Source organism: Corythoichthys intestinalis, chromosome 15 (genome assembly GCF_030265065.1).
Source record: "Corythoichthys intestinalis isolate RoL2023-P3 chromosome 15, ASM3026506v1, whole genome shotgun sequence".
NCBI lineage: Eukaryota > Metazoa > Chordata > Actinopteri > Syngnathiformes > Syngnathidae > Corythoichthys > Corythoichthys intestinalis.
This window is the reverse complement of record NC_080409.1, coordinates 17,802,292-17,814,937: the sequence shown is the minus strand read 5'-3', so window position 1 is coordinate 17,814,937 and position 12,646 is coordinate 17,802,292. Positions and strand designations below refer to the sequence as shown.

Here is a 12,646-nt window from a genome sequence, read left to right as displayed (position 1 = left end):
TTGGCTTTCTCAGGTAAGGCAAACTCCGGCCTGGCTTTTTTATGTCTCTGGGTCAGAAGTGGGGTCTTCCTGGGTATCCTACCATAGAGTCCCTTTTCATTCAGACACTAACGGATAGTACAGGTTGACACTGTTGTACCCTGGGACTGCAGGACAGCTTGAACTTGTTTGGATGTTAGTCGAGGTTCTTTATCCACCATCTGCACAATCTTTCGTTGAAATCTCTCTTCAATTTTTCTTTTCCGTCCACATCTAGGGAGGTTAGCCACAGTGCTTTACACTTATTGCACTGCGCACGGTAGACAAAGGAACATTCAGGTCTTTGGAAATGGACCTGTAGCCTTGAGATTGCCCATGCTTCCTCACAATTTTGCTTCTCAAGTCCTTAGATAGTTCTTTGGTCTTCTTTCTTTTCTCCATGCTCATGGTGGCACACACAAGGACACAGGACAGAGGTTGAGTCAACTTTAATCCATTTTAACTAGTTGCAAGTGTGATTTAGTTATTGCCCCCTCCTGTTATGTGCCACAGGTAAGTAACAGGTACTGTGAATTACCCAAATTAGAGAAGAGTCACATAATTTTTCAAAGGGTGCCAATACTTTTGTCTGGCCCATTTTTGGAGTTTTGTGTAAAATGTAGGGCTGTCAAACGGTTAAAATTTTTAATCGAGTTAATTACAGCTTAAAAATTAATTAATCGTAATTAATCGCAATCAATCGCAATTCAAACCATCTATAAAATATGCCATATTTTTCTGTAAATTATATATATATTCTGTAAAATAATTTGTTGGGATGGAAAGATAAGACACAAGATGGATATATACATTCAACATACGGTACATAAGGACTGTAGTGGGCATTTCACTCTACTGTCATTTAAATCTGTCTATGCTGTCCTCACTCCGAAGCGTCTACTTTTTCCAAAGCTAGACAGCTAGTGAACGACGCCTTAATAATCAGACTTCTTCCTTTTCATCTAATTTATTAATAAAATGGCCTCAAACCACTGTCCTCTTTAGACCGTAGTGAAACTACAAAAAAAAGTACACAAGCATTGCATTAGCAACAACGTTAGCTTAGCACGCTATACAGGTTCACTAAACATAAACAAAAAGCGTCTCATACAAAAAATATAACATTTCGCTTACTAACATAATATGTACATTCTTTACAACAACCATACTTACGGACAAATCTTGTCCAAGGATCATATAAGCACAACATTACAACGTAGGCGTCAGCCCGAGACGTCGTGCAGCCAAATTGAACTGGCAAGAAAGCAATAAACCATGTCGCAAAGCAACAACAAGAGTTCGCTGTTAGACAGCACAAAAAACCTTGCTGTAAAACTTACCAAAAGGCAGAATACTGTCTGAGCGGGACATGTGCGTTAATTGCGTCAAATATTTTAACGTGATTAATTTAAAAAATTAATTACCGCGCGTTAACGCGATAATTTTGACAGCCCTAGTAAAATGATAATGATTTAATTTTTTTTCCCATTCTCGTTTGTGTTTTTTAATTGCAAGCAAAATAAATGAAGATATTACTACCAAATAGTGACGGGATCTGTCGTTCACTTGAGTAAACGAATCCATTCCGGTTCGTTCAGTAAAACGATTCGTTCAAACGAATCGTTCAACGAATCGTTCGCCCCCCTCATCTCCCTCCCCACCCAAATGAATCGTTCGGTTAGTGAACGGGAAGTGACGTTGCCGAACGAATCACCAAAGACCGCTTCGCAGTATAACTGAACGGGAAGTGACATTGCTTGGTCCCTCCCTCTCTTGCACATTGACCACTCGTCGTAGTTTCAGAAATGAGTGACAGGCGATATCATTCTGCTCTCAGAGACAGCCTCGTCTCCCTCCCGCTGCTGCAAAAGCGAGGGAGAACTTCCGCGTCGTCTGTCCTAGTTCTATGGGCTCAAAGTCATGGCTCGTGCTTGCATTTCGAATTAGGACACGGTTAAACATTTTCCTTTTGAGGGGGAAGTCGGGGTTTGGGGTCGGGGGCGCACGGACTTTCTTTAGCATGATCTTGCTCACATATACAATGCTGCTGCTAACAGCCAACGCGGCATGCCTGCTGTCACGAAAATAAAAATAAATCGAAAGTTTAATTTCTAATTATGGAACGGCCAACACATCATATTAACCTCTCGCTCTGTTGTATTTTCGTTTTTTATTATTAAGATGATCGTTTTGAATTTTTGCACTGGTATTAATAAATAAAATAATCCGGTCAGCTCCCCTGTCGTCCCCGCATCTCAGATCGTCAAATGCTGACGAGAAATAATTGTTTGCTTTATGATTTCGCCTTTCTACTCTCATTAGTCTGTTAAGAAAAATGTAGACATATTGCGACATCTCCCGTGTCCGCGCGCTTTGTTTTTGGGGCGCTTGAGTAGCACATGATGGACGGATTGACATAATTTGTCAAACCAACCGACACCCTCTGACACGGAAAAAAAAAAAAAAAAACACTCGGAAAAAATTGACATGTATATACAGTTTCATTGCAAATCAGTATTATGGTGATCATACTAAATATTTTTTTTCTGTGCACATATGAGGTACATATCGCTGCCATGAAGCCTCCATATAGTGACAGTTCTCTGCCCGCTTCACTGCCGTCACGCGACCGCAGCTCAGGTTTTGCTTGCCTCGTAGCTACGCGTGTTTTAAATTACTGTAAATTTGATAGTATATCGTCATAGGCACAGTCCCGAGTCTGTTGAGAAAAGTAGAACACTAAACCATGCTCGCTAGATTTGTGTGGTGTTTTTGTCTTTTTGAGCAGCATTTGATAGGCTCCACGTTAACAAATATGTGACAAAGTCGTTTCCTTTCATTTTATGACTCGTTCACCGCATAGTCATTACTGGAAAGTCAAGTTAGCAGCAAGCTAGGTCAGGAACCGGAGGACCGAATCACTGAACGGGAAGTGACAAAACTCAGTCTTTCCCCCCTGCCTGCACGCTGGCTGCTTATTGGCCACACGTGGAAATGAGTGACATACGCCATGATTCTGTTTCCGCTCCCTCCCCTGCCCGCGATGAGGCTGGCGTCTGATTGGTCGTGTGCGATGTCAGAAGACGCTGCCGCTTGCTCAACGCCCTCCCACGCAGCGAACAAGCGCCACCAACTTCATAGAACGAATCAGTGCAGATGGTGATTAGTTCGGTCTCGTTCACCCAAACAATTCGTTCAAAAAGAACGAATCGTTCGCGACCGATACAACACTACTACCAAAGCATTTGTATTTGCAATCACTTTCTGGGAGAAATTGAGCATTATCTGACAGAATTGCAGGGGTGCCAATACTTTTGGCCAGCACTGTAAGGGGTGTGATGGTATACACAAGTCACGGTTCAGTACAACAGGAAAAAGGCTGTTCTCTCACAGCGTTATATAGGTGAAACTTTTATAAATGTAAATAGGGTGACATATGTTTTTTTAATGAAAAAGAATTCAATTCAATCAGTTACTATAACGATATTTGATGTGAAAGACGATATAGAATGGATCATGTAATAACATGTAGAACATGAAAAGTAACGTCAATGACTTTGCCCAGTAACCAATTACTCTTTACATTACATACATACTCTTTACATTACATTGAGGTAACCGAGTTACTAACTCAACTACTTTTTGGGAGAAGTAATTTGTAACGGTTATTAATGACTTTATTAAAGTAAGATTAACAACACTGACTATAACACTGGCATCTGATGCAGACTCGAAGCAGAATGGTACGTACAGTATACTGTATGCTTGTAAAATCAAAAATAGTATAAATTCACGTTTTTTAAAAATCTATCACTCTTGTAGGTATAAAATCCAAGGAATTCACATTTAGTTCAATAAGTAGGCTATTCTTAAAAAGGTTTACATATATATGACATGTTTTTTTTGTTGTTGTTTTTTTTTTGGGGGGGGGGGGGGTTAAAACCTTAGCTTGTTAATATGAAAACAGCTTTTGGGTCACATCTCAACGTGCCTGCCAAATGTGAGAGTAAAAATGACGTGTGAGTAGCAATTACGATTGCTCCGTCAGCTTTTCAAACAGACTGCGAGTGAGCAGATGCACAATACAGATGGATACTGGTCTTTTTTTTTTTTTTTTTTATGTCAGGCATATGAGGAAGCCTCTCGATTTGTCCGCCGAGACTTTACAAAGCTTCAGTTATGATATTGAAGCTGGAGAGTAGAACATCGCAGGGCCTGACACATCTTATTTCGAATACTAAAGCCTATACTGAATAAATCTTTTAATAATGTTATTGACTGTTAACCATTGGAGATTTACTCTGAAGACCTACATGGTTCAAATACCTGTTGGGGGAGTTTATACAGTCCATTCAGCATTGGTTATAATTTTTTTGAATGAACTTTAACTGTTATTACAGTTCCATTTTCTGCGCTAGTTAGAATCATTTGATCTTCATTTTATGTGGAACAAAAACTTTAGGGTTCAGTGTCACAAGCGTAATATTCTCTATCATTTGAAGCTTTAAAAAAGATGCCATGTTGTTGTATCATCTTTGAGGAAAACCACATGCAAAAGAATGTGACAATATTAAAATGTATGTATAACCTTATAATAAAATGCAGCTTGACAAGCAAAGGGTGTCAGAAGAACTATCCCACTGCGTGTTGAGTTTCATTATAAAAATGAAATAAAAATCATTCTATGCCTGAGTGTGATTTAATTAATATCAAGCATATCTTCTCCCATGTGCATAACATGCCTGGGAGCTCCATGCATTGGCCTCGACATTAACAAAATATGATTTCAATCAGTACTGTAATGGCTTTGAGGCACTGCCCTCAATCAGCTTGGCGGGAATTAAGAGGTTGTTTGTGTATGCGTGTATGTACATGCACTCATGGGGAATTACTTCAGTTTTACACTTCTGAAACAATTCCACAATCTAATCCAAGGATGTATGTATTCCTAAGAAGTGATTGTATATTAGCAATCAAGATTCATTGGTTTTCATATCAATCCACAGAACCAATTAATTCCATAAATCTGTTTTTTGTTGGACATAAAATTTAATTCAATTATGTATAATGGATCTAAATGTTTAATTTTGGGGGGCTAAAAAAAAAATTAGGTTTTAATCCAACTTTCCTCCTTTGGGATTCAAGACGCGTCTTGTTGTGACTGTTTATTCTCACTGTGCAATCTGTCTCTTTTTGCTGTCTACAAAGAGGCAGTTGACTAATGGAGATGCAAGGCAACGTTCCTTATCTCTTTGTCACAGTGATATTTATGTCTGAGCCACTAAACGTAAACCCTAGGCTGTAAACATCTGTGAAATGATGGTTCAAATTCCCATTTTCTATCCGTTATTATGCAAATCAGAGGAGTTACCATAATTTCTGACTATAAGTTGCAGTTTTTTTCATAGTTTAGCTGGGGGTGTGACTTATACTCAGGAGCGACTTAAGTGTGAAATTATTAACATGTTATGATATCATTTCACATTTTATTTTGGTATTTTGGAGTGACGCTGATGGTTTGGTAAACTTGTTAGCATGTTCTTTATGCTATAGTTATCTGAATAACTCTTAATAGCTATGCCCACGTTTGTGTTCTGCCTTTGGCAATGTGTGTTCAATTGTATTATTATTGTATTATTGTGGCGCTTCCATGCCCAAGTGGGGGCGCACTCGCACTTGTTTACACGAAGAAGAGCGCTCACATGCCAGAAGAATACGGACAGCTACGCAGCATCTCAGCGACTGGGCGAGTTAGCGAGAGAGAAACACGGCTGCGAACCTACGTTCATTGTTTATGCTAATAAAATATCTACAGAGACATCGCCAGTGTGTATCAACTTTTCTTTTGTTGTTGTGTGTTTTCCACCCGCGATCGGACACTTACAGCCAGTTGTGTGGTTGTTTGAACGATGTGCTAATTCTAGCAAATGCATGCTAACCATTTGTGTCATTGCTGTAATAGCAGCTAATTATCATTTATTTACATTGATGCGAACCTGTTTGGTATCGAGGACGAAATTGATTTGTATTATTTCTATTTTTATTTGCACTCTTCAAATGATGGTGTCATAATGACGGCCAAAATAAAGTAAGCAAATTATATGGACGTCCAGCATCGTCATTTGGGAGTTTAGCTCGCTGTATAGCCAGGACCGAGCCTTAGCGTCCTGGTGAGGACAGTATATTCGCATTTCGTTGTTCATGCATCATTTAACATTATCATACTGTACACTTATTCAGCATGTTGTTCTCTATTGTATTTTTATATTAAATTGCCTTTCAAGATGACATATCTGTTCTATGTGTTGGATTTTATCAAGTAAATTTCCCCAAAAAATGCGACTTACTGTATATATGTTTTTTCCTCTTCGTTGGGCATTTTATGGCTGGTGCGACTTATACTCGGGTGCGACTTATAGTCCGAAAAATATGGTACCTTATAAGCCTTTTGATTGTCTTTCTTGTTCAAATTAATCTCCAGTAGTGTAGCACCTTGTATCTCCCACCTTATTACATTTGATGAATTCTTGAATCCTTTCATCATCTGGCTCTGATAATTTCCCTTTTTTTTAACTTCCTTAGTAAAGAGACAATTACATAGTATGTGTCAGTGAGTGTTTAAAATTGGATTTGAATTTGTTCATGCTACAATGCAAGGATTCCCAACCACTGTAACACAGCACTATGTTAAACACTGTATTAAAGTGAGTAGAAAATATACATGCAGTATCTGTTTACTTTTCATAATTGATCTTTGTGCATACGTATATCATATATATGGAAAGTAGAGTGACAGGCAGAACGCTTATCGATCACAAGCTCAATGAGTGAAAAATGAATCTCTCTATCCAACTATAACATTCACACGACAGATGAATTTAGGGATTCTTGCCAACAAATCCACTAAAGAGGTTCAGATTTTATTCCGGTTAAGTAAATTTGTGATTAACTTGAGACCAGATCAAAAGTATTTTTGCTTTTTGCGATATTTTTGTGGGGCTGCGTAATTTTTGTAGATATATCTGGGATCAATAAAAGATGGGAACGACCACTGTAATTAAATCGCATTGATTGTACCAGCATTTGTGATTGTACACTATAAAATACGATAATTGACTTTAATTAAAAAAAAAAAAAATGCAAACTTGCTGCCTTAGAAAATGTAAGTTATGTTACATTAATTAGATGTCATTGAATTGTTTGAAGTTAAGGACTCAAAATAACCTTAACAATTGGATTATAATAAATTATTTATATGAGTTTGCAGTACTCAAATTAACTAGAATGAATTAAATTACACTAATTTATTTATTGTGAGCTTCCAGTACTGAAATGATACCTTAATTAGCTTCAGTGCTGCTCATTCATCATTTGCAGGTGAACATCTTTTTTTTTTTTTCCCTGAAATAATTCTACAATATAAACAGCACATGCTAATTCATTTAATAACATTTTTTAAGCAGTAATTATCCTACCCCAAAATAAATCAAGGGAGACCACTCAATGGATTAACTCAGGGGAATTAAACTATTTATAAAATGCTCAACAATGCATTTAAGACAAAAGACATTGGCTCTTGACATGCTGCTGAATGTTTTGTTAATGCTTGGTGTGAAATGAACAATCAGTAGTACCTCTACATACGAATTTAATTTGTTCCAGGACCTGGTTTGTAAATCGAAATAGTCGTATGTCGAGCAGGATTTTCCCATAAGAATACATTATAATTCGATTAATTCGTTCCACAGCCCAAAACCTAAGCTAAATCCTTAATAAATATTGCAGGTACAATTCCAATTAAACATAACAAAACAAATAAATTTTAAATACAAATAGGTATAATATGATAATAATAATAAGGATAATAATGTCGCAAATTGGGTTCTAATGTGGCAGGTGTGTTTTGCATGCTGTTCCTGAATGCACCGCACCGTGTGACTGACGACAGAGTGAGGAAGGTGCGTTAGAGTGGGAAGCTTTTACTTTTACTTTTCATGTTCTGTTGTTGTGGGCGTCGGCTACGGCGGACAGTAGCCGTGTTGTGTTGCACAAGTTCTGAAATAAATGATTAAAACCTGATGAAGCTGGCGACTTCCTTGTTGATGTTACAATCATAATTATAATAATAATGAGTCGTCCTTGAGATCTTAGACATTCTGGCCATATTGTCGAGCCAGTTCACTGATGCATACACTACGCTCATATTTTTTTTTTAATCATTTCATTAATTTCAATGGTAAGCGTCACCTTTTCCTTTATTCACCACCTGCACTAACTTTCTTGGGATGTTGATTTCTCTCACAAGAAAATTTGCCGTGCGTCTGTCATGCAGGAAAACCATGAAATAGCAAATTGTATAGTTACAGTGTAGTATAATTGCCAATACAGCCTCTAAGTATTGACTTTGACATCCAAATACAGTAACTACTAATATTTTTTACCAGAATAAATCTAGACAAGGAATGAGTTACTGCTCAGTTCAATAAATAGTTCATTCTCTGATCATCACTATACGATATGGTTTGACTTTCAGGGGGAAAAAAAGGTGGGGGGGGGGGGGTGCCCCACAATCACTTAAAAAGCAGCAAACAGTCATTCATTTCAACACATCACAAAAATGTTGTGGCCTTTACTGATGAACAATAATGTTAATGCACTTCAGGTGGTCACAGCTGTCAGCCCCTCTACAGATGAATGAAAAACAGGGTCAGTAAGGGATAATGCCGGGATGAAAATCCCATCTGAGAACATCTGGATAAGACTGATGTGGACATCTCTTTGGTATGTGTCAAGATGTCTCCCGTTAATAGAGTATTTGCTCTTTTGTCCATCTGGAAATAGCTACCACTTAGTCATAGCCACTAAAAGACAAATCTGATGATACCATAAACCAGCTGGTGCACAGTTACATCAAACATAAGGGGAGGGTTAACATGCCTGAGAATAATTTCAGAATTGCCTTCATATATTCAGCCGAAAAGCTGCTACAAAAAGGTTGTACTACTTGGATTCTTGCATGTTGAGTTCCTCATCATGCTTATTGCTGTTAAAATTCGGTAAAGACCTAGAATGATAAGTTTAGTTACCTAAATACTTACAATTTCCTTGGGACTGCACGATCCTGTGATTCAGAGGGACAATTTGGAGTCTTAATACAGTTATACCCTCGAATCACTTTTGTACAAATGCTGTTATTGAACTTGTGTTGAGAAGCCCCCTATCTTGTGAACTATAAATCAGTGGCAAACCTTACCAAAGAGTTCCATGATTTGAAATGAAGCAAATAGCATTAGTAGTTTATGATTTGGCATGTCCCTATGAGCATTAGAAGTGGGCCACATTAATTCAGCCTTGGTGGAGACAGCAGATTAGCTTTATACTCATGCATCTGCTTTAAGTGGGAGAGCAAGAGGGAAAACACTATGCACTGGGAAGGAGACTCCGCAAACACCTCCTCACCCATCGTCATGGCAACAGGACATCTTCATAAGAGACCTATGGTTTGTGGGCATGTGCGTGTATTCTCTGTTCACTTAACTGTGTTGGCTTTGCGTATGTGTGCTTGTGTGATAAAGGCCTCTTGAGTCACCCAAGATGTGTGTTTTTGGCACTTCCTTTTCTCAGTCACTCACTATGTTCGTGTCACTTTTGCTTGTTGTTTAGTTTTGGGGAGTTTTTAGACTCTTTTTTTTTTTTTCATCCAGTGTTACTTGTCAGCTTTCAGGCATCTAACCTGCCGCAACGGGGGGAGTGTATTCCTTCCTGTAACACTGCAGAGCAAAGAAAAAAAAAAGCTGCATTTTAGTTGCTTGGATACTGAACCCCTGAAGGATCCCTCTGTTATGATTTGTCGCCTTTTACATTCTAGACCTCTGGAAGTCATCACACTGATTGACATTATTAAAAAATGTATTCTGCCTTATACTGCAGTTGCATGTTATATCTGCGCTTAATGTTGAAGAGGATGCAGATAAACTATGTAAAGCCTAAGTCAGCTTCCCTGTCAGACTGTGGCTTGTAAAAAAAAATGTTCTCGTTTAGTAACCCTTGTAGCTTTTAATGTCTTTATACTGTGAATCAAGCATACATTTTTAATCAAACTAACATGTACAAATCCCAGCTTCTCTGTCAGCAAGAGACATATCCCAGTCGTAGAAGTTTACAAGCAGTGCAGCAGCATGATAATAACAGGTCAGATAAGGTAACGCAACACTGATGCGTTGACGTACGAGTGACCTGTGTCGTGTGAGGTGCGAGTCGTCCTTCAGCCAAAATTTTGCTTTGACTTGCGAACGGAAACTTTTTAGAGGAAAAACTTGAGTCTTATTAATCAACTAAATATAGTAAAAATTTTGATTAGTTGTTACCAACATGGGGAATTATTTTAAGGTAACCCTCTCACTTAGTAAACCATCACCGACATCACTAACTACACTGTAAGTACTTGGTTGCCAACTACTTTGCAAATGTCGTGTTGCTGTGTTGGTCTGCAGCATTATCTTGTATGTAATGATTAAAGAAGGATTATTGTAGTAAATACATAGTGGTGCATTCATTGCGTTACAGTTACAAATGATTTCTCCCAAAAAGTAATTGAGTTAGTAAATCAGTTACCGCAACGTAAGACTTAGTTACTCGGCAAAGTAATTGACGTTACTTTTCATGTTCTTTAACATTCTTTAACATATTATTTGCATGTTCTTTAACATTCTATAACATCTTTCACATCAAATATGTTTATATTAATTGATTGAAGTGAAAGGTCTTTTTTATTCCCAAAAAAACATAGGTTTCCCTTTTGAATTTTTTTTTTTTTTAATTTCACCTACATAAAAGAGTGTAACGGTATACAAACTTTTCAAATGCTGTGAGAAAAAAAAGCCTTTTTGTTTTTCCTGTTGTACTGAACCCGCACCAAACCGTGACCCCTGTTCCGAGGTACATACTTAACCGTGACATGCGTGTACCGTCACACCCCTAATATGTATAGATATATTTTTCAATATGCTCTGAATTTCTTCCCTTCTTCAATCTTTCCTCTAGTTGTTTTGATTTTTTTAAAAATCACACAAGGTTTATGGATACATCATTCAAAAAAAGTTTAGGGCAAGTGACTGTTTTTGGTAATAAAAAACAGATTATTATAATATTGTAGCATCTACAAGGACAACACTCACTTGGTGATAACAATGCATACTGAACAGGAAAACTGTCCATTATTTTCAACTAATTGTATCCACCTGAACGCCACGAACAGTATGTAAAAAAAAAAAAAAAAAAAAATGTCCAAGAGATTAAGATTACGCTCGCCACGATAAATGCTAACGCTAGCGAGAATGCGAATGCAACCTAGCATCACGTTTGCAATGGCGTCACAACCCCTCTTTCAGTGTCTACCACGTCATTCACCCAGATTGTAGTAACGCTAGCCTTCACATCCTTAGTAACAGTAACAGCATTGCAAAGATGGGATAAGTAATGAATTAGATTACTCACCACCAGTGTTGTTAATCTTACTTAAAAAGGTAATGAATTACAGTTAATTACTCCTCTCCAAAAGTAATTGTGTTAGTAACTGAATTACCTGAATGTAAGAGTAATTAGTTACTTGGCAAAGTAACTAGTGTTACCTTTCTTTTTTTTTTTTTTTTCATTCCAAAAAAAACACACACAAAAACATAGTTACCTATGCTATGTTTGAAAGTCATTTAATGTTGTGAATCAACTGTTTACGTTGTTAAAATTGCTCCGGTTATTGCATTAGTTCCCTTCTGTCTACTTTCGACATGTGAAAGTTTTAAAACTGAACTTAGTACTCTAAAATACTTAGGAGTATTTTAGATAAATAGTTAATTAGGTTCGCTAGGAAGGTTCTCTACAACAGAGTCTACTGCTTTAAGATGGCGGCTGTTTACAAGCGCCGGCGAGTCTAGCATTTCGCATCTAGTTCTCTATACACGTGCTCAACGCCGCTGTGTCTCTCATTTCGCATCTAGGTCTATATACATGTGATATCTAAAGTAGAATCATGTGGGTGTAGTTTGTAGCTTACCGGCTACAGTCAGGTATTATTGGAGCCACCTAGCATCACGTTTACAACTCCCTTCCCTCCGAGAGAGCTCTCATCTCCGTGAGTCTGTGTCCCTCGGACTTTTTTCACGTCATTCAACCAACGTAGTAACGCATAGTAACGCACGGCTTTCCATCCTAAGTAATGGTAACCTGCGTAGCCAAGATGAGAAAAGTAATTAGATTACTCACTACTGAAAAAAATAACGCCGTTACACTCTAACGCCGTTATTAACAACACTGCTCACTACTGACAAAAATAACACCGTTAGTAAAGCTGTTATACTCTAACACTATTATTAACAACACTGATTGTAATGCTCCAATTTGGGATGGCAGTCTCGAGAGGCTTAGGGTTACCAATTCAAATCACACAAAGAGAAGAAAAGAATTAACAAGTAGTACCTCAAGAGATGAAAACTGTCGAGCTGCCCTTGATCCCCATGACTTGAAGCAGAGCATAGTTGGATTGACTGATTGCTGTTGACATTCCTCCTTGCAGTTCCTGTGTTTGTCCATTGTGGAGTTATCTGCCATATACAGCAGACAAAAAAATTAA

The 12,646-nt window shown here is 37.8% G+C and overlaps 2 protein-coding genes across 17 annotated transcripts in view; one reads left to right on the top strand and one right to left on the bottom strand.

The window, feature by feature from the left end:
- The window catches only part of dlgap2a (discs, large (Drosophila) homolog-associated protein 2a), a 290,006-nt gene that overhangs the window by 38,103 nt on the left and 239,257 nt on the right, over positions 1–12,646 (top strand). The gene's annotated exons all lie outside the window — the stretch shown is intronic.
- Positions 1–12,646, bottom strand: part of LOC130931462 (uncharacterized) — a 69,153-nt gene that overhangs the window by 33,245 nt on the left and 23,262 nt on the right. For 13 of the 16 annotated variants that reach the window (XR_009067227.1, XR_009067228.1, XR_009067224.1 and 10 more), the window contains one exon: positions 12,493–12,617. Coding sequence is in view for 4 of the 16 variants with exons in the window: in XM_057860288.1 (XP_057716271.1) it covers positions 12,493–12,617 (125 nt within the window). In the remaining 12 variants the exon portion in view is untranslated. Of the gene's footprint in view, positions 1–4,843; positions 9,789–12,072; positions 12,241–12,492; positions 12,618–12,646 lie in introns of those variants that run through there. The other 3 variants (XR_009067235.1, XR_009067233.1, XR_009067234.1) reach the window with 2 other exon arrangements.